This window comes from Blastomyces dermatitidis (assembly GCF_000003525.1).
Source record: "Blastomyces dermatitidis ER-3 genomic scaffold supercont1.9, whole genome shotgun sequence".
NCBI classification, from domain to species: domain Eukaryota; kingdom Fungi; phylum Ascomycota; class Eurotiomycetes; order Onygenales; family Ajellomycetaceae; genus Blastomyces; species Blastomyces dermatitidis.
Genome location: NW_025544782.1, coordinates 3243034 through 3267708, shown reverse-complemented (window position 1 = coordinate 3267708; position 24675 = coordinate 3243034). Strand labels below are relative to the sequence as shown.

Here is a 24675-nt window from a genome sequence, read left to right as displayed (position 1 = left end):
AGTTAAACTAAATAACAGGCTAGTTAATGGTGATGACGATGATCCATGGACAATAATAATAATAAAGTTAATAATAGTAATAATGAAATGCCATCCTCCCGCTTCCTTTCCGTCAAAGCCCCCGCCCGACGCCAAACTGCTTCCATATATTCTATTTCTTCCATTTTTGTTCAACAATAGCGGATTCTCTCTTTTCTGCTCTGCTTCTACACCAACTCTCCGGCCCCATTACTTTGTTCTGCTCTTCATAATAAGCCCAGCTGGGTTAGTTAAACTAACTATTCCCCCCAATGATGTCATTTTCTCTTTTTGGCACTGACATCCGCACGTTGATATCCGTATATCACTGCGACAGAAATCATGGCGACAGACACTTCCACATACAAATTGAACCGTATGATATGTCCCCATTATTGGTCTTACTGGTGCTACTGGTGCTACTGCTGCTGCTTCTACCTCCTCGAGGGCTGCGCTGACTGATCTTTGTCCCTTTATTAGATTCTATGCTTCGGGTGAAGGACCCAAAGAGATCAGGTACCTACCCCCATTTGACTCCCTGTCTCGTCTCCGTGGTGATAGGTTAACAAAATCTAATACAATCGTTGTTTGTTGTGTGTGACTAGTTGAATTTTACGAGTTCCTCGGCCTCTCCCTCATCAACAAGATCGATTTCCCCGAGAACAAATTCTCCCTCTACTTCCTGGCATACAACGGCCCCCAGTCCCTCTCGGGTTCAAACCACTGGTCGGACAGGAACGGCGTCGTCGAACTTACTCACAACTACGGCACAGAGGATGACCCTTCGTACGCAATCACGAACGGCAACACAGAACCACACTGCGGATTCGGTCATCTCGGAATCTCCGTTGATAATCTCGAGCTGGCATGTAAACGCCTTGAGGATGCCGGGTATGTGTTCCAGAAGAAGATTGGCGAAGGGAAGACCCAGAACCAGGCCATCGTGAAGGATCCAGACGGATATTGGATAGCTATCAGTTGGAAACACGAAACGGATGCAGCCGTTGGACAGTCGGATCCATCCACCTATCGGCTGAACCACACTATGCTCAGGGTCAAGGACTCTCAAAAAAGTTTGAAATTCTACCAGGAAGTTTTAGGCATGACTCTTGTCCACACGGCCGAGCTTGAGAATGGGGAAGGGAAGCGGTTTTTACTCGCCTATCCCGCGTCCAATCCGTCGCTCCAAGAGGGCACTGCCAATCCCACCGCGGACTGGGAGGGTTTGGTGGAATTGACATGGATTTACGGCACAGAAAAGCAGGAAGGGAAGGTCTATCATGATGGCAACGCAGAGCCTCAGGGTTTCGGGCATATCTGTACGTGATTTAAGATTAAGATATTCAATCCCCTTCCTCCCCCTCCCCCCCCCCCCCCCCCAAAAAAAAAGAGAGAGAGAAACCTCATGAAGGCCTAGCCAAAAAAGCTAATCAATTTCCCTACCGTGCAGGCGTGTCAGTGGACGATCTAGACGCTGCGTGTGCTCGTTTGGAGGAGCAAAAAGTGGCCTGGAAAAAGCGACTGACAGACGGGCGCATGAAGAACGTAGCCTTCGTGCTTGACCCAGACGGATACTGGATCGAGATCATCCAGAACGAGAAGTTGAAAAATCGAAGTAATTGGTAAAGAGGTCGTGGGATGAACTCTCAGCACTTCCCCGCGTTAAATACCTCAGCAGGCGGCGTGTTTGCCTCGCAGCATTTGGAGGCGGCCTGACTACTCCGTACACAGTAAATAAACCCTTGACCCCTGGCTTGTATGGCCGCGCAAGATGATGGGGAATCTAAGAATAAGTCAGCTAGTTTCATAGTTAACTAGCTAAAACCAATTCGATTAAACTAATATGCACAGACTGATGAATGTATTAGTTATTATTATTAACTAGTTATGATGTTTTATTTTGTAAGCTCAAGAGGCAGGGAATTGGTCGTGTGAGGCGCCTGGCTGAATGGATATCCAACCCCCACGGAGGAAGAAGAAACCAACCATATTAATAAATATCCCATATCATATCAGGCTCTAATAAGTTAGTTAACTAGTAACTAACTAACTAGATGACGGGCTTCTTTTCTTTTTCTTTTTTTGCTTTTATATTTCCCCGCGGAATATTATAGTGACTCGAACTGACCAAGTGACAAACCAACCTGCAATCTGGTTGGCTCCCTTCGTAGTTATTTTACTGCGTATAGCGTAGTTATAGTATTCGCCTCAAATGCTCTCGCTAGCTAAAATAATATAATAAATAATATTAAACTAAAAATCCTCAAAGTTCCAACCACGCAGATAATAAATACGATACGCTGCACCGTTATGTTATATCATAAACAACGACGACCAACAAACCCTTCTCAAACACATGATTTTCCGTGTCCCTTAGCGCATTAGAAGGCCCTCCAGGTATGGTTATTTTTTTATTTCTTTTTCGTTTCTTTTTCCTTATCCCCAGTTTCCGTCCGACACGTGCATGCATGCGACTCCATTTCTTACATTTCCCTGCAAGCCGATTTTACCACTCAAGCCGCCCTTATTAGTTAGTTATGGCTTTAAATCCCCAGACAATGAATGGGCTGTCCTGTCCGGCCGTGTCATTTGCCCACCTTTTCCCTCCAGCGGCCCCAACTATCTCTTTGCTTTTTCTGTTGTTTCTTCTGCCAGCCCTCTCGTATTTTTTGCATGGGTTTCTTGTGGGACAGACAAATGCTGCGTGACGGATGCTCCGAGCATATATCTATATATCTCTGTGTCTGCCATCCCATCCGCAAACACTCCCCAAGCAGCATGTATCCGCAACGAGCCATGCTCCCCCTCATACAGACCCCCCCCTGTGATCTGAACTTGTATCTGTCGCGACTCTTCCTGCGAACATGTCGATAACCGAACTAGATACAGGCGCCGGCACCAGCGATACAGATTCGTACCACTGCTTCGAAGACCCGTTCTTCGTCCCTGTATGGGAGAGAAGTCACGTGAAGTGCGCGCAGAATCTCCTCGAGTGCGACGGCGAACCCATCGAATACGACGACGAGGAAGAGGACTTTATAGATAACTGTTTCTTCTTCCCCGAAGACTGCTCCTGCTCTTCGACCAAGACATCATCGACCTTCAGCACTGATGTCACTGACCCCGAACTCGACGATATCAACCCTGCCGAGATGATCCCAGAGCTGCCGGGCATCAAAATGCTGGACACGGAAGCCCTGACCAACCTGCTAGAGGATAACCTATGCCCCCCAGAGATTACCTCTATTATGTTAGTTCCCTCTTATATACGTATATATGTATATGTATAACATTTATTTGTATTCGAGAGAAAAAGAATCCCCTCCTCATCAGGTCATCACGTAAATCTGGAGTGTCTCGGCACTGATAAAACCTGCATAGGATATTCGCTACAAATGGGGCCATTTTCGCGCATGCCTCCTCACTTCCTGCACGCAAACTACGAAACCTGAGCGCGACATACGGCGCCGCGTATTTATCATATGCAGTAAATGCCCCCGCTGGTAACCTGACTGGCGTTAACCCCTCCAGCCATCCCTCATCATTTGTAACAACACCCTCCGTGCCATTAGGCGATGTTGGGTCGATAGTCTTCGAATTCGAAAACCTAGCCGCGGTCGTCACCAAAATCGCAGACAAAGTCCTCCTCGCTGTCGTAGGTCCCAGCCATATTAACCCACCGCAGGACCAGCAACAGCCGCCCCCATCCTCTAATGGTGATGGACGCGACCGCGCACCGCCTGGGTCTGCAGCAAGCGATACAGAACGAGCCACCGCCGGAGCCGAATCCTACTCAACAGCATTCGACAGCCACCCGATGGACCACCCTAATCCCACGAGTCTTGCATCATCAGCACCCAACCCAACCTGTACACCAGCAGCAGCGCTGCACGAAAGGGTAGCCTCAGCAGCAACAGCAGAACGTCCTCTAACACCTGCTTATAACGACTCGGACGCGGCGCTACAGCTGCAGTGGGAAATCGACCGCAGCAACGACCTAGACCGCCTCGCGAGTCTGAATCTTGACTCGTCGCCTGCAGTGCTTCTGGCCCTGGAATCCAAGTCCGCTGCCCTGGGGAAGTTCCTGAGTAACAAGCTACAGGATCTTGAGTATCCGGATGATTTCTGATTGCTATCGCTTGCTTTAATTCTTCTCGGCTCACTTTTGATATTTCGTGTTTGCATTTTGCCGTCTCGTTCATATTGCACCCAGTTCATTTCTGTTTTATCTATGTGCCGTTACAGCGTATTTCCTTTTTTTTTTTTTTTTTTTTTTTTTTTTTTTTTTTTTTTTTTTTTTTTTTTAAATAAACATTGTCCGAAACAAATACCACGTCCAGCTTTTCTGACATATTTCAGTTAATAAATCATTTTCTCACTCCTCTTTTTACTTCTGGTATGATTGAAACTTCCCGTGGACTACGCATAGCATAACTACGGCTTTCTTTGTTTCCGGCGTATTGTATTCTATATCTCTGTTTATTTATTTGGGCGTTGGAGAAGGAGCTTTCAAGTATTAAAACCTTAACGAAAGGGTATAGTTATTTTTAAGCTAAGTCAAAACTACGAATGAGAGTTAATTCATTATAAAAAAATATCATCTATCCCTGGTCCGCCGCCTCCATTCAAACTAGGCAGCCCTATGTGTGGACGTAGCAAACTGTTGAACTAGTAGTGAGAAAACAATCGTAGGTATCCTCGAAACGAAAAATGGATGTCCGAAAGTCCAAGGAGATATCATGAGTGTGAATATAGAAAAAAAAAAAAAAGCAAACGAAATCCGAGATGGATAAATGGCGTAAGTGAATATGTGTATGTATATGTTGCCATGTTTTCAAAACGCTCCGCTCCTCACATTATCCTGAAAAAGCCGCAGAGGGGAGTAAAAACAAATGAGTAAAAAACATAGCGCAACAACCTAAACAAGAAACTGAAGGAAGTAGTGAATGGAAAAATCGGTCCGTCCCTCATCAATGCAAGTAGTGAGACTAATATATATATAGATATATAGATATAAATATAGACTGCGATATGATCATAGTCTACCCGCATCCACTAGCGGCGCTATGGTCCCCTCTTCTTGCTGTGATGTTGCCGCGGTAGGTGCTGGGGGTATTTCCGTCGTCTCTGCAGCTGGTTGAGCTACAGGCGGAGGAATCCCGTGCGCACCACTTGTAGTCCTACTCACAGCTGGGCTCGTGGTCTGACTGACCGCCCCAGAGCCCGACCCAGGCCCAGACCTGTTAGCCAATTTGGTAAGAACATCGAGCCAATCTTCCGCGATTTCCTTGGAATGGGCCTTGAAAGTGAGTTCAGTCGTCGTGGAGAATGCCTGTCCGACCTTGCCGCCTGAGACGTCTTTACCCTTAATGGTGAACTTGACGCCATCGCCGCTACCGATGGAGCACTCGGGAATATAGAGCGAGATGTCCGCTGTTGGCTCCCGGTTGTAATCATCGTTGTCTTTGAAACCGTGTAGGTACCCGGCTGGGGAAATAGCGTAGTAGCCTGGGCTGTATCCCTTGATCATTGCGCGGGATTTTCTCTCGAGTGTGCCTTCGATTAGCGCTTTGGTGGCGGAGTGCGCTTGGTTGGGGAAGATGGCGTCGGATATGGTACGGGCAGGCTTGTCGGGGTTGATCAGGATTTCTTCATTGCGCACGGAAAAGTTCATCCATTCGAAATTGTCGGGGATTTGCTGCGCTGTGTCGACCATGTTTGCATACAGTTTGCCTACGCTGCCAGAGTGGGCTCCCATGCAGTTGGAAAACTGGAGAAGTGCAGCCTGCATCGTTTTAACAATATGGGATTCGAAAAGTGAAAGGGAATTCTGAACCTGCAGCATCTCCTCCCGATAATTGTTTTCTTCGGCCACCTGTCTGTTCATGCGGTGACTAGTGCCTCTCCGCAAAATGTAGGGATCGTGCGCAGGCTCTAGCTTGCCTCCGACGTCAAAAGCAGCTGTGTATTTCCCTAGCATTTCAATATGTTTGTGGGTGGCAGCAGTGGCTTTCCTGACCTGCTTTGCACACTTTTCGGCACCATGTTCGACGCCTTCGGCCTTGGATTTGATCTCTTGATGAAGCTGCTTGAGAATCGGGAGAACGAGGTTTTCCAAGTTCTTCTCCGTGTCCCGGTGTAAATCCACGATTGCCTGTCGCAGGACGCTGTTAGAGAAAAAGGCTTGGAGAAATTGACACTGCAAAGGCTAAGTGCTTCAAAAATGGATAGACTTACCCCGGTATTGGTGCGTAGGTTATCAAAGAGACCAACGACACCTCCCTTGCCCTCGCTGAAATGCGACGCGTCCTCCAGAGGTTCTGGTAAGGCCTAATGAGAGGGAAATCAAATGAATCCAGAAGATTAGCACTCAGCGACCTTTCCATGCGTCACTAAACAACCAGCTGACAGGCGAGCGGGGGGTCTACCTTCAGAATCTTTCCAAATTCTTTCGACTGGGACTCGTGGGCTTTGTGGGTCGCAGTAATGTAGTTTTCGAGGTATCCGCACACATGTTTCCAGGCCTGTAGCCGGTTATATAGAACTTTGGAACTGTTCTGGGTAAGGAAAGAAAAATCCATCGGTTAGCCTATCTTTCTCCGATCTCAATCCCTAATAGCAGAAAAATTTACTGGGGGATCCTACACTCATATCGGCCTCGAGAGCAGGATCATCATCACTTTTGGCGGTATTCGTAGTCGAGACAGTTTTAACGGTAGAAGACCGCCGCGGTAGTTTTGTCAAAACCATGATGGGCAGCGTTCTGGTGACAGTTATATAGGAAGTGAAAGGGCTTGTTCGGTAACTGGCGATATATACCCAAAGACCGGCTGAAGGCAAAGTTGCAGCAACAGTTGCTCGTTAAAATTGCTTCCAAGAAAGCAGCAGGGTCCAATTGTCGGTATCATGAATGAAGAATAGTGTTTCAATGACCAAAAGCGACGGTGGATGATGCCGAATTTCCTCTCTCACACACAAAGAGAGAATCAAAGGGCCGGTGTGGTTGAGGATGGATGTGGCGGGGTGGAGAGACTACAAGGCGCAGAGGGGGAGGGGTATTTTGAGCTTGGCGGTCAAAACATACGGAGTTGAGAGGGGCAGCGCAGGAGTGGCTAGTTTGCGGACAAAAGAGACAAAGAATAGAAGAATAATTAATCTTATCGTATATAAACTTGAATAATAGGACAAGGTCTGAATGTCTGAATGCAGCGCGAGTGAGAATAGCAGACAACTGGGATTTCGGCTGAGGTCAATGTGATGTCACGCCTCGGGATGTCAGATGAGTCAGCAAGGAAGTGGCAGGGACCAGATCTCTAGTCTAGACATCCATGGATATGTCATATGTGTGTAGTGTAGGGACGGATCATGTATAGTCCCCCCAATCGCAACGTGCAAGGGCAAAGGCGTTTCAAGTTCTGTATCCCCTCTTCCTGGGCAGAGCCCAGCTATTCAAGTGGCAAGTGTTGCATTGCTGAAACAGGGAGACCAGTTTTGTTCAACAAGAACTCGATCACAAATCTCAGGGCAAAATCCATCCAACCACGTTCTAACCTCAAACAGGGACATGTTAATAGGAAACAGAGAAAAGAAATTCAGAGGGGAGGAGGAAAAACGGGTCCAATGATAAAGTGATGAGAGAGAAAGGAATTTTATCTAAAAACCAACAACACCAAAGAAAAAAACAAGATGAAACTCCCCATGATCCTGTCCTGTCCCAACTTCCCGCCAAAAGTAGTGTGTAAAATTGTTATAGCCCAACCAACACCGTCTATGCAAATAGGCACATCCTAGCAAATGTATAAAAAATATATATATAAAGAAAAAGGAGAAAAAACAAGTCCCTCCTGCCGTGGCGTAATGATGGATAAATAGATTAGATGGTACATAAGAGAGGCGTAAATATTCGTTAATGTGTATAATGTGTATAGTTCGGCAACGAAACAATGGCATAATGATTATGTATGTTTATACACACAATCACCAAAAGCCTAGAGACTCAACGCATACTATGAAAGTTGAGCGATGCTCGACCGTCACTATATATCGTTGCTATGGCTCCGATCGTGAAGCCGGAACAGTGATCGATGTCTCGTGTCGCTGGTTAGCAAGGGACGATGGGAAGGACTGGGTCGCATGGGAGTTATGGAAACACCTCTAGCATCTCCAGCAGTAGCCGATTGGTAGTCGGGTAGGCCTTCGTTGGAATGTGGTGAGGGATGCGATCGAACTGCAGTGGCGTAACTGGGGACGCGCGAGAGGTGCTCGACTTCACTAATTTGCGAGCTAGGCGTAGCCACACCCGATGGAATGTCGTCGTCCTCAGATAGCCGCCGTGAGGAGGTCGCGGTCGCAGGTGTAATAATCCCAGGACTCTGGATGTTAATGGACGGTGTACTATCCTCCGAATTCACCAGCTGGGATTCTTGGCTTGATGAGTCTGTCGCTAATTCAGCGGATTCCGAGGGCGGGGGGGTAAATGGGAATGTGGCAGCGCCAAGATGCAGGTTGTTTAGTCGGGTGTGTAAAGCAGTTGGTGAGATATTCTGAGATTCCGAGGCTACCACGGCGTTGATGTTATCTATTGAGAGATTTCGACTAACGGACGAGAAGGGTGTGCCAGGGCGACTGCTATTGCCAGGAGTCCGATAGCCAGAAAAATCTATTTCGCTGTACAGCTGATCGAATCGATGCTCTCCATACAGAGGAGGCGCCTGCTGTGCCATCGTATGGATAACTCGCTGCGCGGAGTGCACGGATTGATCAATTAGATCATTGTTATCGCCGATGGGGAGGTTGGGAGAAATAAATATCGAAACAGGAAGACTAGCACGTAGCTATGACTCGGGAAGCCGCGCTGTTAGCTTTATACCTTATACATGGAAGAATATATGCTGAAAGACGCATTGAACAAATTATTAATATACCTCAGACATATGGCGGTCCGGATTGCGAAGCTGGACTCTAAACTTTAGCTTGTGTTTGATTCTTATACCTCTCGTATCGGCGTCTTGTAAGCATTTGTTGAGTGACTTTGGTAGGTTCAAGATTCGGGAAAACTCAAATCCATCGGCATCTCTGTTAAGGGAGTGAGATTTTTCCAGTTGATCCAATGTGCAGATATCTTCAAGGATGACTTTAGTCCATTTGTGGGACAATTGGGCGGCTTCGTCGTCGTGGGGGTTTAAAACGAAGTCGTGGTTCTCTACTAGTTGTGTGGAAATAGTACCGATAGTGAGTCCCTTTAGCAATGGTATAAGGCGAAAGTCCACCTGCACGGAGGTTCCGAATATAAGTGCTTTGGAAGGGGTCGAGATTGAATATTCGATCTTATTCGGCCATATATTCTCCACAGACTATCACGGAAACGGTAAGCTCGAGCAACACCACGGGACATATAAAAAGGGGTCGCATCAAAGTCATTGTACCGGTTGGTGTTCACAGTTAGTACATACCATCGCATGTGAAAGCTCCAGAGCGCTTGGGTCAAGGGTTCGAATAATCCTCAATGGTTTCCGTAGAATTATATCCTTGACGTATTTCCGACCAATCTCGGCTTTGAATCGATAAGTAATGAAGGTGTCACGCAGCCCTTCAATGCTTTCGGGGAGGGATCCCGCGAGGATGACATCAAAGGGAAAGTCGTAATTGCCCGCGGGCAAGGTTTCCAGTTTGTTTTTGCCAGCATCTCTAAATGTCCATGTGTGATCAAAAAACCTATTTTCCCTCGAAGACTTTCTGCGACTGCTAGAACCTTGGAGCCTGTTGATATGACTCAGCCCATTAGCATCCACCCGTTTTCCTTTGGTGTATCGCATAAGGGGGGAAAGATAAAAGCTTACAGGATTTTCGACATGCCAGTGAGGTGAAGTCTGAGATATTTGATTTGCAGGGGCTCTGAGAGGCAAAGGAGTAGTTTGCCATTCAACAAGGTGCTGGCGGCCTCGTGTTCATTCCCGCGAAAAACGATATAATCGTGATCTAGTCTGTGGGGAATTGGTGTCAGCGTTTCGGTGCGCCAGAAAAGAAATTGGGGGAAGGGAAGGAAGAAGAAACAATGGGGTCAAACCAACCTGATATCAAAGTACTTTGCCTGACTGGCGGTCCCGCCACTAGTGAGGAAACTGAGGGCCATGGCAGCACAAGACAGGATGGAGAAAAGCTCGAGGCTAGAATAACCATAGGGGCAGCGGAATAACGGAAAGCCGAGTGAGATCAAGACAGAGCAAGAGAATAATGGAGAGGAGAGGAGAGAGAGAGAGAGAGAGGAAGGAGAGTATGAGGTATGGTATGTATGGTATAAGGGAAGACGAGCAGAGAGAATTGAAGGAAGCCGGCCATTCATTCAGCCAACTGGTTCTGTCATCTAGCTCAGGCGGAGTGCTAAATTTGCAAACTAAAGGTTTGGACCATCCGGAACTTTTAGACTTATTAGTAGGAAGAGGGGGAGGAGAAGGAGGGATTATTGGTACGTGTACGACGCTATATTGTATGTCCATACAATGTACATGTACATGATACATGTACCTGCCGCTGCGGCCCCTAGGCAGGTCCATGGGTACTGGGTACATGCCACCCGGTGTGAAGCCATGGATTGTTGGAGATAAATATAGAAAGAAATACGAGCGAGAATTACAAATTTCAAGGAAAACTGACGTATGAGGTCAATAAAGTTTGTGATCAAGAGCAAGAGAGCAAGAGACAAATTCCCATTTGCCCTAGCACTAAGTTAACTAACCAAGCAAACAACAAAATGAAAAATGATTGGTGTGCCTGGAGTGAGATCAATCTGGTCTCTGAGAGAATTATTCAAGGACCTCGATAATGTTTTTCTTATTCCCATATTGTTCTCGTAACCTTCCAATAATGAAGGAAATAATATTGTACTGTACGTAACTACGCGGAATGAGGACTGGCTGACACATTATTATTATTATTATTGACACTATAGTTAACTACTAAAACTTATTAACTACTACTTTCAATTATTCTATCGAAATTTTCCACGCCAGACAGACCCCCACGCATTTGTTTGATCTAGTAGTAGCCTAGGCCAAATTCCTTTTTTAAGGTAGTGTATTGTATATAGTTACAGACACTATCCTATCCTATCAGGTCGAAGGTTTGAATCGTAAGTTACTCGTAACTCGTACTCGTAGTTAACTATCTATGTTGCAAAAAAAAAAAAAAAAAAAAGTTTCCAACAACAACAAACAAACACCCCCTTGCACTATCTACACCTATCCTATCTATCTATCCCGATAAAACCCGCTGACGTTTACAGTTCAACAACCCACGGGAGGGGGTGGATCTGGCCCCTTCTTCGGCTTCAGCCTAGAACATTAACAACATATAAGCATTTTGCTGCAAGATGACACAACTGCCGGTTGTGCCGTGCCCAGCCTTCGCCGGCATGGTTCCAGTTTGTGTTGTGACTTTCAAATGTTATAATAAGTACGGAGTACAGCCTCAGTAAGTAGTAGTTAGTAGCTAACTACCTAGGTAACTAACCTTGCAGTCAACAACCCCGTGATTTTTGATTTTTACCGTCCGTTAATACATACCCAATTCGTCCGACCCCCTAACCCAACCCTGCACAGTGGTTAACATATCGACTATAAAATAGAATAAGTTAACTTATACGAAGGCCAAGCCGGCTAGAATCGAACCTTCCTTACTTTGTTGCTTTGGGCACTTTACTAATACTAATAATAATGTATAATATAATATGCAAGAGCGGGGGGGTGAGACGGAAGAATGGCAGAAGATCAAAATTAATTATTATTATTATTATTAACTTACTAAGTGACGAACAGACTTGACTTGTGCAATCACCTCTTCTTCTACCTTGCACGGGTTGCCACTATTATTGGAGCTAGAGAGGAGATGGCCTGACTGATGACCCCTATCTATCTATCATACTATACTTATTATACTTATTAATAACTTGAAAAAAGACAATCCAAAAATCGTAAACTGTTTACAATCCTGCAGTATATTTATTCGTGACAACAGAATCAATCAAAGTCATCCTTTTTTTTTCTTTTCTTTTTTCGTTTTTCGTCTCCTTCTTTTGCCCTGCCGCTCTTCCAGTAGTATAGTATGTTGTATCGCGCCAAAATGACCGTCCTTAAAACAGCTATCAGGGTGTGTCCTTTTCTCATGTAGCCTCACTGCCCAAGCCTCACTGAAGTTATTTGCAACCTACAATCGAACTACGAGCATTTCGAAAGGTGAGGTCATCCATCGTTGTCTTCAGCGCCTCCTCCTGACTGATTGATTCAAAGACGGTGCCGGGATCTCGGTGTGGAGAGGTTGGAATGTGCCAAAGTCTATAGTGTTTTGCGTTGGGATGGCGTTTCTGAGGGACGAATGAACCCCCAGAACTCTACTTGGGAAACGCTACTTTTCAGGCAACTGATCTGGGGAAGAGTTATATCTATCACCTGAGATGCAAGACTTGAATGGTGACGTGACGCGGGGCGGAGAAGATGAATTTTAAAAAGGAGAGGTGAAAAAGAAAAAGCTGTCCAACAAGCCCTTCAAAGTCGCCAAGGGCTATCTATCCTATCTATCATCTATCTATCAATCATGTATGCACTCAAACCCCATTATTAATTGTACTGCTGTATAGAAAACTTTTCCAAGTGCCAACGCTCAAAAGAGGATCGCCTGGAGTTTAGCCTTCCGGTTCTTGGTGTTATGCTGGAACGCCCCACAGCGGCGCGAAATGTGAAGATATGTTTTGTTGAACATGCCGCGGGGCACTTTCTAGGCAGCTTTGCATAACTTCTTATAAATGCTCAACCGTTGCCCCAAGTTTGCTGTTCAATCAAAACAGGGATGTGCCGCTGGATTTTTTTTTTGCTTGTCCAACCAAAAAACCATTTTCCAGTCTATCTATTTTGACCTAGTGAGCCACAAAGCAGTGCTCCTACATATATAATAATACGCTTCGCCGTGCCTTCTTCGAGTTCTTCCGCTCTCATTAATCCATATCCCATAAAAGTCAATGTGGGCCGGAAATAAAATGCTTCCACCATGAGATTTTCCTTCTCTTTCAGCGAAATAAAGTCATAAATCTACTTTCACACCGACGACTTGACAAGTAAATATGACTTCAACCGTTCCCCTAAGGGTAGCCATTTACCAAAACCCGGGCATCAAGCACTGGAGCTTGTTCATCGATGCGGCAGAGACAACTAAAAAGACCATCATTCATCTCCTTGGTGCTCGACGGAAATATTTCATTGAAGTTCGAGCGCGATCGGACGCAAACATTTCGAATTCCCTTATCGAGCTCTGTTCCCTGTGTGAGATTGATACAAGCAATGTCGAGACCGTCAAAATCATCGCACAAGAGACACCTATCCGCAACGAGGTGTCTGATTATAGTTGCCAGGATTTCATCCTCGAGGTTCTGGATAAACTGGAAACGAATGGAGTCATTCCAAATAACGCGGACTACCAGAACAAGAAAAGAATCCTCAAGGAAAAGCGCGAAGCCTGGAAGTAAGCTATACCATCAGTTTTTCTGTCAGATTAGGACATGGTAGAGGTCCCTGAAGAGGCGTCCTTTGCGGGGAAGTTTTCCGTTTTAGATCCTATTTTGTAAACGCTATTCTCGCGAATTCATCGAACTATATCCGTCCTCCAGTTCCACAAAAGGTTGCCCCAAAGGCGGTCAACCAACCAACGCACAGGAAATCGTAAGGGTGAAATGGAGTCTGGCACATAGAGATACCAATCATCGTCAGTCTCAATGCTCTGTCCATTTGACAACGTCGTGCACTCATAGTATTCGGGATAGAAACCACCCTCCTCCCAATCAATAATCCCAGTTACAATATAAGCGTCCGCGTTGCGAGGATCTTTTTCGACCAGGATATTTGTTTTCTTTAAATCACCGTGTGTAAACACTGAACCCCGAAGAGATTTATTTTCCTTCTTCAAAAAGGAGCGAAGTAGCTTGGCGTAGGAAGGGCTTGCACGATGTTTCGCAGAGAATTGCAGCTCATCAAATTGCCATGCTGTGATTATACCCTTTTTGGAAGAAACTTCCATGATACGATAGTCCTTAACCCCTTCCCCACCTACACCTCCTAGCTGCAGTCCATCACGTTGTTGTAAACTTCGGAGTTGAACGAATATCCAGTCCAGCTGTCTCCGAAGAGATAATTTTGCTTCATGGGATAGACTTGGCCATGCCTTGTCAAGGGTGATGCCTGGAATATATGACATGAACATAGCACGGAACGTCCCAAGAGCAACCAGACCGTGGACTCTAGGAATCGGAAGCTCAGCAGCATGGGCAGCAAGGTATTGGAGATTGTGATACTCCGTGAGATCTCTGCTATTAGGGAACACTTTGATTGCAAGCTCATCACCGCACTTGACCACAACTCCTCTAATGCTGAGGTCAAACAACCTTTCCGAATGCAAAATGAGCATTTTCATTGCCGCCGCCAGCGCGGTTTCCGGAGAAGAATAGCTATTGTCCACTGAATACTTCTGGATCAGCGCCGTAGCCTGGTTAGATAGCGGGTAAAGTATACTGGCAGTGTCGATTCTAGAAAGCTTCTCGCAGAGCCAGTCGCTAGGTTCCTTTTTCTGTGGTGGTTCAAGAGTCTTTTCCTCTGCCTTTGCCGTTGGCATTAGCCATCTGTATCGACGGTCGTAGTCTGACGGGAAATAATCCCGCAGGTTGATCTCGGGGTGAGCGTTGATCTCATCGTGGAGATTGTTTACAGTTAGGAAATTGAGGCAGCCAGTCTCGGAAAGCTCTTTATATTGTGCTACTCGATGAGCGCGCAGATACGCAGCGCCGACAACGGATAGGAGGTCTGCCGAGGGGTTGTTCTCGAGCGCATCGTGGAAGGCTTGCATCAAGGTTTGGTTCATTTGCGGGGCATCGGGCCTGTTGATGGTGAGGATCTTTCGTTGATGGTTCAAGACTGCTGCCATTGCTCGTAAAAGGTCAACGCACTGCGTAGGCTCGAAATCAAGGCGTATCGTTTGGGGTTGTGGACAAGCCGACGCATTTTTTTGGGAATAGTATAGTATGGAGCCGCCTGGAGAATCCCGAGGTCATGTGACCTCAATCGACAGCCTCGTCTCCAACCTTGTCCAATGACGAACCATGCCGCGCCTTCGTCAAAGCAAGCGTGACGAGCCAGCATGTCTAAATAACTGCATGGACTTATGGACTTTCATAAATCAAGGAAGCAAAGGAATCGTAATTCTATGATCGCAACCGAGGAAGGAGAAAGTAGAATGGAATATAAGTATTATTATCCGAAAATACGCACGAAAATTAGCGGATAGGAAAATACATTGCAATTACACGGACTCCTCTCAAGAATGGATATTTACATGCGAGAACCAGGAACATACGGCAATAAGAGTAAGTGAATGAATGTGAGGTACTCCGCCGCAGTTCCTTCTATAACTCCATCCCATTATTGATGTCAAATAGTGTTTGCGTAGAATTTCATTCGCATATATGAACATCGAACTGCTTTGATGCAAAGGCAAAGTTAGAAAAGGAAACGTAAAAGATTTAAAGATCGCATGAGGCGTCGCCGACTCTATCCGACCAAATGCAAAGAAGCATGGGAAGGGAGGACAACATTAAGTCATTACGTAGTACTACATGGTCTTAACGCTAAGATTCATACGATCCCGGCCGACCCATGTGCCCTGTGCTAGTTGCCGATTCCGAGCCAGATGCTGTCGTATGAGCAACCCCTTCATTCACGCCTTCTCGCGGTCGATCCCAGGTACGGATATGGCCTGCATAATATTAGAGACGACCACGGAATGAAAACCACATGTAATAAGACAAATAGTTTCCACGAACATACCTTCAAGTGACGAAGTGATGATACAGTCCTCGAGAAATCCTAGCCAACAAATCGGATCTTCACCAATTACTTTGGACTATGCGTCATCATAATAAATGCTATCAGTTTCAAAAAATATCCACGACGAACTCGAGTCGGCCGACAGATCCCTTACCATTATTGGAGGCAATTGTGCAGTTCTTGCTCTGGGCTCCACGGGGTGGAAAGTAGGTACATCGTCCCCCTTCTCCTCCACAGGCTTGCTATCCGTACGGTTCGAGTCAGATCGCACTCGATTAGAAGAAAGAGTGTCGGTACGGCTTCGACTAGACGGTGCCACAACGCTAGTACGTTGTCGTGCCGTGGCTTGAAGCTATTGAGCATTGGAATTTATTGTTAGCTTCTTAAGGGACACGCAACTGGGTGTAGATGGCGATATTCTGCTCCGCAACAAAGCATGATATTCATATACAGGGAAGGGAAGGGGCTGGCAACATACCACCTTTGGCCGATGGAGCATTGCAACACTGAAATCCCAGAGGAGTAGTCGGCAGTCATCTCCAACGCTGCCAAACCTATAATTCCTCTCATCACATCGCCAAGGATCAAATGCCACACACGAGACCCACGAGTGGTGACCTTGGCAGCGTGCAACAATTTTGCGCTCAGAGAGGGACCAAATGGAAACGAGATCATCTTGGCCTCCGGTCAAAATGTATTTCCCATCTGGAGACCAGCAAACACAAAGCATCCCTCCATAGTAACTCATGAACGTGTCAATGGCTCTGACGCAAGGTACGGAGTTAGTTGAGAGTGGGTTTTTTTTTTTCTTTTTTCTTTTTCTTTTCTTTTTCTTTTTTTTCCTCAAAGATGCGGGAAAATCAGGTTACGTACTGTTCCTTTAAATAGTCAATAATCCGGAGTGAGCCATCTTCCAAAACAACAGCCAGATGTCGACTATCGGGGGAGAACGCGATGTTGTTGATTCGGTGGTTCGAAAGCTTCCAGTAGGCAACAGGGTTGGTCTTCTGATTCCTCGAATTGACGGATTTCAAAATTGTCAAAGTTTGGCTCGAATTATGAGATTTCTTCTCATCATCGGGTTTAGGCTGGCTAATGTCCGCAGTTTCTGGAACGAATGGCGCATCCTCTTTTTCTTTATCATATACAATAAGGCTACCATCTGTATGCGCGGCGAGGAAAAGGTGCTCCGAGCCAGGAATCCACCGGATCTGGTTTATCGGAGAACTATTTATGGCCCCGTTCTTGTTGATGCGAGCATACTTTTGCTGCATTGGCTCATACCACAGGATATCCCCGACAGACGAGCCCATAATCACATCCAGGTGTGTTGTACTTTTCGTCAGTTCATTCACATCATGGCAAAGCATATGCGCCTTCGTGAAAAGGATCTTGGTTAGAGGTTCCTGTTTCGTTTTGGAGCTAAGGTCCAGCCATTGAAAAGCACGATTGATATTAGCGAAAGCATAGACACCGTCAGGACTTCTCTCCGCCAGCCTCTTCGCTGCTGCATCATGGGTAATGACGCGAGAAACAAAGGTAGAACTGCTTTTGAGGATATTGTTCTTGGGTTTACGTCGTTTTAAGCCTGGCCCCTCCTTGCCTATATTCGTTGCGAGAGCGAGGCTGCCTTCTCCAAATGCCGGGGCTGATCCGCAAGTCTCCAATGTGTCAGATGTCGGCCGGCCTTCACTACTATCACTTTCTCTAATGCTCCGAAGATCCGACCTTCCACTCACCGACGTCCTCACTCTGTAGAGCTGAGGAACAGATTTGCGGGGCTGGACGACGACTAGAGATAGCTTAACCCCACACGTCGGGGGATGGACAACCGTAGCTAGAGGGTTCGTGCTGGTAATGGGAGCCTCGGAAGGATGGGGAGGTGGAGTGGCAAGGAGTAGATCGTCCCTAAGGACATAAGTTCCTACTCAGTGATTAGTTTGTAAGGGCCACGGAATAAGTACAACAACTTGGGTGCAAACCTTCTCCAACCTGAAGGGAGCAGCCCCCTTCGGGACGTTTTAGAACGTTGCTTGTTTCGATAATTGGTACCGGCAAGCCGTTTACCGTGCCATTAGCGTACGCCAAAGGCATCGAGTACCGAGGCGGGGGAGGAGGTAGTACGCTAGATACACATGTGAGATGGGAACTCTAACAGCTAACAGCAAGAAGGTGATAAGTGCGACTATCTCTTTGCCAGGGAGATGCAGTGAAGATTCACCATTCACCATTCACCATTCACCATTCACCGTTATGCCAATATGTATGGAGTTTGAAGAGTGAATAGCACTTACAACATGGCGTCGGAGATGGACACCTATATCCCAGATTTCAAAATGTTTAATGGGTAACAACGGGACAGGAAATTGCAATCCTACCACTCAGACGATGTGATAGAATATACAAGCGAGAGACTATAGGCCGGAGGTATCGATTGCGCCCGAGCAAATTGCGTAGGAGTTAAACCCAAACATCCAAGAAGATAGACAGGGACATGTTAAACAAGTCACCGCGATAAATTATTGACAGAATAATAAGAATAGGCAGAGAGACGTCACCATCATCAGCGAATCTTACTGCGGCGGACGGTGGAGGTTGAGATCATAACTAGGGCTGCGGGAAGGTGTGGGGAAAGGGAGTGGAAACGGCGAATTGCACGTGATGTAACTACTGTGTGGAATATAACTATAAAGTACTATGTACAGTAATAATACGAATATATAGGAAACCAACCCGTTTTAAGAACTGTAATTACTGACGGGGAAATATATATATATATATGGTAGTGTACATGATTAATTCACACATAGGTATCGTAAACTGCATATAGGTATATTAGAGGTTAGCTCCAGAGATATAGCCGCATAAATAAGGCAGATATATTCCGCTGGTAGACGCCTCCCTAGTACATAAAAAATAGAAGAAGAAAAGAAGAAAAAGAAAACCAACAGGCCAATGGCCCAGTGGGCGGCTCAATTCACGCCACCCGTAGCTCTGCGCCATATTACCACCGCGGCCGCTCCAGCACAGACGACCGCCCCAATTGCAATCCCCCAAGCCATCCATTTCCCTTCAACATCTTCTTCGGTTCGTGGAAATGCCGTGTTAGGCTCCATCGCTGCTTCCGCAATGTGAACAAACAGTTCCTGAATAGAATTCCACGTTACGCTGACATGCAAAGGGGGGCCTGGCATGTTTAGCCGGGTGGTGTATTCGTCTGGCTGAAACTCTGCTCGCTGCGTAGTCCGGTCCAGATCCGCTTTGAGTGCAACGAAAACGCTTGGTACCTCCTCGAGATGTGGGTATTTATTTCGCAGCGCCGGGATGTAGGCGAAAGAATCCGGGTCAGAAGAGTCATATGTGTAAGCGACAACATCGCATTGGTCCAGAAGTTTGGTCTTGTTTTCCAGAAGGGCAGGTTCCAGCTCACCCAGCTCATCCAGGATGAGGTAACATTGTTTGCCGCCGGGCAATTCCACGGTATTCACTGCGGTACGTGGTTGGATGGTTGGGTGGTATGTTGAGCTGAAGCCACGGGAGAGAAATGCGTCGAGGAGGGATGATTTACCCGAGGCTGGCGCTCCGAGGACATGACACATGACAACATTACGGCCAACGCGGCCAGGACGTCGTCGCTTTTTCCGGGGTTTGGTCACTTTCAGTGCCGCAGTGGTTGTCGGGTTCCCTCGATCGGATGACTCGAATCCAAGGTAAGCAAGGTACTCGAGTGTGGTTTTTGGTGATGTAAACGTCGTCATACTCCATTGTGCGAGCCAGCCCTGCAAAGTCACATGGCCAGCCTCGTTTCGTACAGTTGAGCAGGGAAACGCCCCTTCTATCCAGGAGGTGGGTAGGCCGGGGGTTGGGGCAAACAGCGAAGCCAACTCCGTGTCATTGAGTCCGCCATCGCTATCCTTGTCTGAGAGAAGGAACAAATCGACAAGGAAACGATACCCAGCTGGAGACAGTTCCGCGGATGCAAAGGGAGGAACTTCGAAGCGAGGGTGGAGGAAGTCTTCTTGAAGAGACAGGTTATCCGTGTATTTGAATGTCCGCAGTATGATCCATATTGTTTCATGGCGGCCCTTTTCCGCATAGAGTTTATTAAGTTGTAAAAAGCCCCGCACGCTAATTCCAGCAGGCGTAACAGCATCCGGGTCAAATCTGCGTATCGTCTCCTTGATATGGTCCAAATCCTCCTCCCTGAGGGATTTACCAAAACATTTTGCCTGAAAAGAGGCAATTTCCTTGTCACTCAAATATCCGTCACGATCCTTGTCACATAAATAGAAGATTCGATGGAGTGCGCTAACGGCGGCGGGTTTCAGAGCCGATTCCTTGGAGTCGAAGAGGGGCGCGATGGGATGTGTGACGGCCTTTTGACACAGAAAGAATGCTTCATTGACGTTCCGATGTTCTCTACTGCTGGTTCGAATGCAAGAGTCAATCTCCTTGAATTCTGCCATTACCGGAAGCATTTCATCCTCCACAACCTGGGCCTCGTTCCCCTCAGGGGCGAGATCCGACTTGTTGGCACATAGCACGACCGGGACATTGACACCCAAAGAGCGGAAGTATGGCAACCAAAATAGAGCAACTCTCTCGTAGCTGTAATGGTCCGAGTATACCAGTAAGATAACATTTGATTTTCGTATTTCCTTAGCCAGGTTTGCTCGTTCCTGCGGAAGGGCGGAGGTATCTACCACGGTGGTTGTAGTCACATTGTCAGGAGTGCCGATGGTCGGAGGAATGGTGATTTGAGGAAGGACAGGCTGGATCTTATTTGTGATAAAGACCCCCTTGACGAGAGAAGTTATTAGACTGGACTTCCCCGTTCCTTCGTCGCCGCACACACAAATCCGCACTAGGACACGAGGAGTATGAGAACCCCGTAGCTACCAGGAGCAAAAAGTACGTGTAGAAAACTTACCCGTCCCCATGTCAATATATCGTTATTGCGGTTAATTGTGTCTCGCATTAAAACGAATTCGAGGATATGCCCACTGCCACGCTTCCAGGAATTTTCAGCTGAGAGTTTGCCGGTTGTTTTCTTGCTTGCTTGCTTGCTTGTTTGTTTGGAACAGACACAGAAATAATGATGCAAGGAACGAACAAACAAGCCAAACAGTAAAGTTGCAAATGCGCCGGAATAAAGTGCAGCCGACTAACTACCGATTATCAGCCACAAAGCCGTCGCGGAAATACCTTTGTTCCGCGCGCATCCAGCACGTGTCGTTCATGGCAGGGCAAGCCAATGTTACGTCAGCGGAAACTTGACAGGTTTGCGGGATACTAGGCGTAAGAATCAGGTAATCTTGTTACACTACATCTGGTGCGGCTCGGAGCTTAGATGCATGTCGCTCTAACGTCCGTAATACATAAGATTACATCCTCGCAGCGTCACTGACTCAGCCACTCTCCACACCCCCGGGCACCCAACCCAACCCAAGAGCCAGACTTTCCAACACCTTAGTATTTTCTCTCCTCTCGTTCAACTCCCCTTCGCCGCCTCTCCATAACGCCGTGGCTACTTCCAATCCCATTCCGTATCTTATACATATTATTGTGTTGTGAAGGCACGGGTCTCCACAAAACACGTCTCGAATTCGCGGACCTAAGCTTCGGAGTGACGCCTCTGCCGCGACCATCCGCCTTTTCTCCTCCTTATCCTTATCTTGCTCATCAGCCACTTTCCCCTCTATATATTCATACCACGTTATATATATATATATATATCCGTAGCCAAAGTCATTCCCCTCTTCGTTCATCCAAGGTCTCGAATTCTGTGTCCAACTAGCAAATACTTCCGGGAAACATGCCTCTGGGAATTCATAATCCGCTGCCCTCTTCTATGAGGAGTGAGTTGGACCCCGAATTGTTCAAAACCCTCATGCAACTACCCGTATCCTACATACTGACTGACATCCTGCGGAAAATAGGCGAATGCAGAAAAGCTGGAAAAATCCTTGCTTCTTTTGTCGATCCCCGTCAAGCTTTCGGGCCAGATAAGATCATTCCCCCTCAGATATTAGCAAATGCAAAGGTGTGTGATAAGCTCTGCGTTTACATTACGAGGAAACCACTACATACACTCAATTTTTGTTGAAGTTCTTACGGAACGGGGTTACTGACTGCTGCGGTGGTAGGGTCTTGCGGTCCTTACCGTGATAAAAGCGGGCTTTCTTGGCTCTGCGCGATTCGGTTCAGGTATTGTCGTTGCCCGTTTGGCAGATAATTCATGGTCGGCTCCGTCCGCACTCGCCACAGCCGGGGCGGGATTCGGTGGACAAATAGGATTTGAACTAACAGACTTTGTTTTCATTTTAAATGATTACAATGCCGTCCGGGCGTTCTCTCAGGCCGGTAGCATAACATTAGGAGGCAATGTTTCAATTGCAGCTGGACCCATTGGGCGCAACGCCGAGGCTGCTGGAGCTGCGAGTATGAAAGGGGTTGCTGGAGTTTTCTCATATTCCAAGACAAAAGGTCTTTTTGCGGGTGTAAGCCTGGAGGGTAGTGTACTAGTGGAGAGGAAGGATGCAAATGAACGGCTTTATAATTCCAAAGTTTCTGCCCGCCAGCTGCTTGAAGGATCGATCCGTCCGCCCCCTGCCGCAGACCCTCTCATGCGCGTCCTCCAATCACGTGCGTTCTCTGGGAACGTGGGTTCTGGTAATGACTCAATGTACAATGATATCCCCATATATGACGACTCGCACGACAGAGTGGTTTGGGAGGGAAGGCGAGGCGAAGCGATGGGAGAGGGTGTGCGACGCGACCGCACCGGATCCTTGAATTCGCGAGATGACTATCAATACCATGATCGACCAAGGCGTGCCAACACTTGGGCTGATGACGTCTATGACCGGCCACCTGGTAGTAGCGGTAGCATAAACCGATCCTACACTACACGGGCTAATCCAAAAGAGACTTTTGATAATTATAGCCGCGCCGATGAAGATGGCTATTCGTACAGTGACAGGAGGCCGACACGTCCCACAGCCCCCAAGCCGGTGTTCTCCTCGAGACCAGCCGCCTCTTCGTTGCAGAAGAACCAGGCCGTGGCGCTGTTCACTTTCGATGCTGACCAGGAAGGAGATTTGGGATTTAAAAAGGGCGAGGTCATCACCATCATAAAAAAAACGGACAAGAAAGAGGACTGGTGGACAGGGCGAATAGGTGATAGAACCGGCATCTTCCCTAGGTAAGGATTTTGTAGACTGTTTTTATTCTTCCGAGCCATTTGGACAACTATACCTGTTGCTCTATACCTTTTCTGTCAAACTGACGATTATATATCCCCTTTAGTAACTACGTGGACGCCTCCACTCTCTAACCCGGCGTTTTTTTGATAATGACCAACATCCACCGCTCCTCCTGTCAACAGCATCCGCCAACAGACGATGTACTACCCAAGCATGCTCTTTTACGCGCCCCATCTCATTTTGACCATTCTTGCCCTTTTCACCAGTGAATTACCAACGTCTAGCCAACATCCCCAAGCGAAAAGACCGGCCTTACCGCCTCCCGTTTTACCCATATCAACTGTTATATATACCCGTAGCCCTATTTTTAGGAGTATACTTACATACATGCCGATCTCGATTTCTTGGGTATCTTTACTCTTTCGTTTTTTTTTTCTTCTCTTTTCTTTTCCCTTTTTTTTTTTTTTTTTTTTTTTTTTTTTTTTGAAAATCTTCAGCGCTTCTTCGGTTTGGTATATTATTGCTCAATTTTGTTTTTCATGTCTTCTTCAAAATGGCGCCAACACCTCGTTTCTTGCATTTTTCGTTTCTGTTTAGGCCCGGACGTCTGAGCTCAGCCCTCCCCCGTCCTTTCTTTTTTTTTTTTGTTTTTTAACCTCAATCTAGCTCCAAACTTAACCATTCCATGGCATAAAGAAGATTCACTTGATACGGTTTGAACAAATTATTATCCATTGCAGAGACAAGGCAAAGCACGAATTATGAATATTTTCCGCGGCGACAGCTATCCCCTAGAAGCTTGACCAGCCAATCTTTTGCACTGCCAGGCGGCGAGCTATCATACAGGCGGTCGGGGAAATGCTTCAATACATGGTTAGCTCCCTACCGTCCTCATTCCCCAGGTGCCCGGATATCTATTACTCTCACTGTTATGACGGGTGCAATCCGACGAGTATTTCTGGCGCTCATCAGCGCTTCCTAGCCGCGATTGGTATGATTTAGAAAGTCAGGCACTGTACATCGGCCTTCCCGATCCGGGTGATTTCCCACGCACCTTGCGATATCCAAATTTTCACAGCGTAGAACGTGCACACCCATATACGGCACATTCATTGTGCTATAATGTACATGTATGTATGTATGTACATGTACATGTACTTTCCCCAGCGTTATGGCCCACATATGCCAACGCTCTAATAAGAGAAACACGGGGGGTTAATTCGTCCTGGGCAGATCTTAAGAAAAAGAAATGAGTAGTTGATGTTCGCAAAATATTAAATGGCTTGCCTCTTTTCGTTTCCATCAAACTCAAAAGGGTGATGATCAAAAAGGGTGATGTTTCTTCTCCAAGGATTCCCATTCCACGAAACTGCTTCACTCCAAGGAATGTATGGCGGGAAGAGGTTTCAACGGGGTTCCATTCATAATTTTCTCTCGACGACTATCTAAAGGTTACTGTACAATTACATACAACAACCCCGAGGCGCCCTTCTCCGATTGTAATGCTCCCCTCCATCCTACTCATTAGGTGCGCTGTCTTGCATTGAGAAAGTGAATCGCTACTGGAGTTTCCTCACCATGCCCGTGCACAT

At 46.8% G+C, this 24675-nt stretch overlaps 7 protein-coding genes across 7 annotated transcripts; 2 read left to right on the top strand and 5 right to left on the bottom strand.

The window, feature by feature from the left end:
• Positions 1–240: 240 nt before the first annotated feature.
• On the top strand, positions 241–4147 carry BDCG_17654 (lactoylglutathione lyase GLO1; the record flags this gene model as incomplete). The annotated part of the gene is made up of 7 exons (XM_045426747.1): positions 241–394; positions 499–534; positions 624–1337; positions 1469–1640; positions 2396–2415; positions 2908–3268; positions 3400–4147. The coding sequence occupies exons 1-7, from the start codon at positions 361–363 to the stop codon at positions 4145–4147; spliced, it is 2085 nt and encodes a 694-aa protein (XP_045282317.1). The 5' UTR covers positions 241–360.
• Positions 4148–5053: 906 nt separating this feature from the next.
• On the bottom strand, positions 5054–6768 carry BDCG_07820 (PH domain-containing protein; the record flags this gene model as incomplete). Its single annotated transcript, XM_045423604.1, has 4 exons — positions 5054–6172; positions 6256–6348; positions 6447–6575; positions 6664–6768. 4 exons carry the CDS (start codon positions 6766–6768, stop codon positions 5054–5056), a joined length of 1446 nt encoding a protein of 481 aa, XP_045278969.1.
• A 1286-nt stretch (positions 6769–8054) lies between these two features.
• On the bottom strand, positions 8055–10150 carry BDCG_07819 (CreD protein; the record flags this gene model as incomplete). The annotated part of the gene is made up of 5 exons (XM_045423603.1): positions 8055–8852; positions 8943–9371; positions 9471–9777; positions 9858–10001; positions 10089–10150. 5 exons carry the CDS (start codon positions 10148–10150, stop codon positions 8055–8057), a joined length of 1740 nt encoding a protein of 579 aa, XP_045278968.1.
• Positions 10151–13147: 2997 nt separating this feature from the next.
• Positions 13148–14979, bottom strand: BDCG_07817 (uncharacterized protein; the record flags this gene model as incomplete). The annotated part of the gene is made up of 2 exons (XM_045423602.1): positions 13148–13532; positions 13709–14979. The coding sequence occupies 2 exons, from the start codon at positions 14977–14979 to the stop codon at positions 13148–13150; spliced, it is 1656 nt and encodes a 551-aa protein (XP_045282316.1).
• Positions 14980–15214: 235 nt separating this feature from the next.
• Positions 15215–18482, bottom strand: BDCG_07816 (catabolite repression protein creC). The gene is made up of 7 exons (XM_045423601.1): positions 18173–18482; positions 17861–18003; positions 16752–17802; positions 16357–16642; positions 16033–16230; positions 15879–15954; positions 15215–15807 (listed from the first exon to the last, which is right to left on the bottom strand). Exons 1-7 carry the CDS (start codon positions 18175–18177, stop codon positions 15680–15682), a joined length of 1887 nt encoding a protein of 628 aa, XP_045278967.1. The 5' UTR covers positions 18178–18482; the 3' UTR covers positions 15215–15679.
• Positions 18483–18523: 41 nt separating this feature from the next.
• Positions 18524–20959, bottom strand: BDCG_07815 (mitochondrial Rho GTPase 1). The gene is made up of 2 exons (XM_045423600.1): positions 20809–20959; positions 18524–20742 (listed from the first exon to the last, which is right to left on the bottom strand). Exons 1-2 carry the CDS (start codon positions 20816–20818, stop codon positions 18851–18853), a joined length of 1902 nt encoding a protein of 633 aa, XP_045278966.1. The 5' UTR covers positions 20819–20959; the 3' UTR covers positions 18524–18850.
• A 274-nt stretch (positions 20960–21233) lies between these two features.
• On the top strand, positions 21234–24350 carry BDCG_07814 (uncharacterized protein). Its single transcript, XM_045423599.1, has 4 exons — positions 21234–21736; positions 21818–21921; positions 22025–23082; positions 23187–24350. The coding sequence occupies exons 1-4, from the start codon at positions 21694–21696 to the stop codon at positions 23212–23214; spliced, it is 1233 nt and encodes a 410-aa protein (XP_045278965.1). The 5' UTR covers positions 21234–21693; the 3' UTR covers positions 23215–24350.
• Positions 24351–24675: the final 325 nt, after the last annotated feature.

Bases quoted from the DNA above. Each gene is read 5' to 3' on its own strand.
- BDCG_07816 (XM_045423601.1), bottom strand. The intron at 16,231-16,356 runs GTATGTTGCCAG...AATGCTCAATAG, and splicing joins TGCTCCATCGGCCAAAGGTG to CTTCAAGCCACGGCACGACA. The intron at 15,808-15,878 runs GTATGTTCGTGG...AATATTATGCAG, and splicing joins CATCACTTCGTCACTTGAAG to GCCATATCCGTACCTGGGAT.
- BDCG_07814 (XM_045423599.1), top strand. From the start codon at position 21,694: ATGCCTCTGGGAATTCATAATCCGCTGCCCTCTTCTATGAGGA. The intron at 21,737-21,817 runs GTGAGTTGGACC...TGCGGAAAATAG, and splicing joins GCTGCCCTCTTCTATGAGGA to GCGAATGCAGAAAAGCTGGA. The intron at 21,922-22,024 runs GTGTGTGATAAG...CTGCGGTGGTAG, and splicing joins AGATATTAGCAAATGCAAAG to GGTCTTGCGGTCCTTACCGT.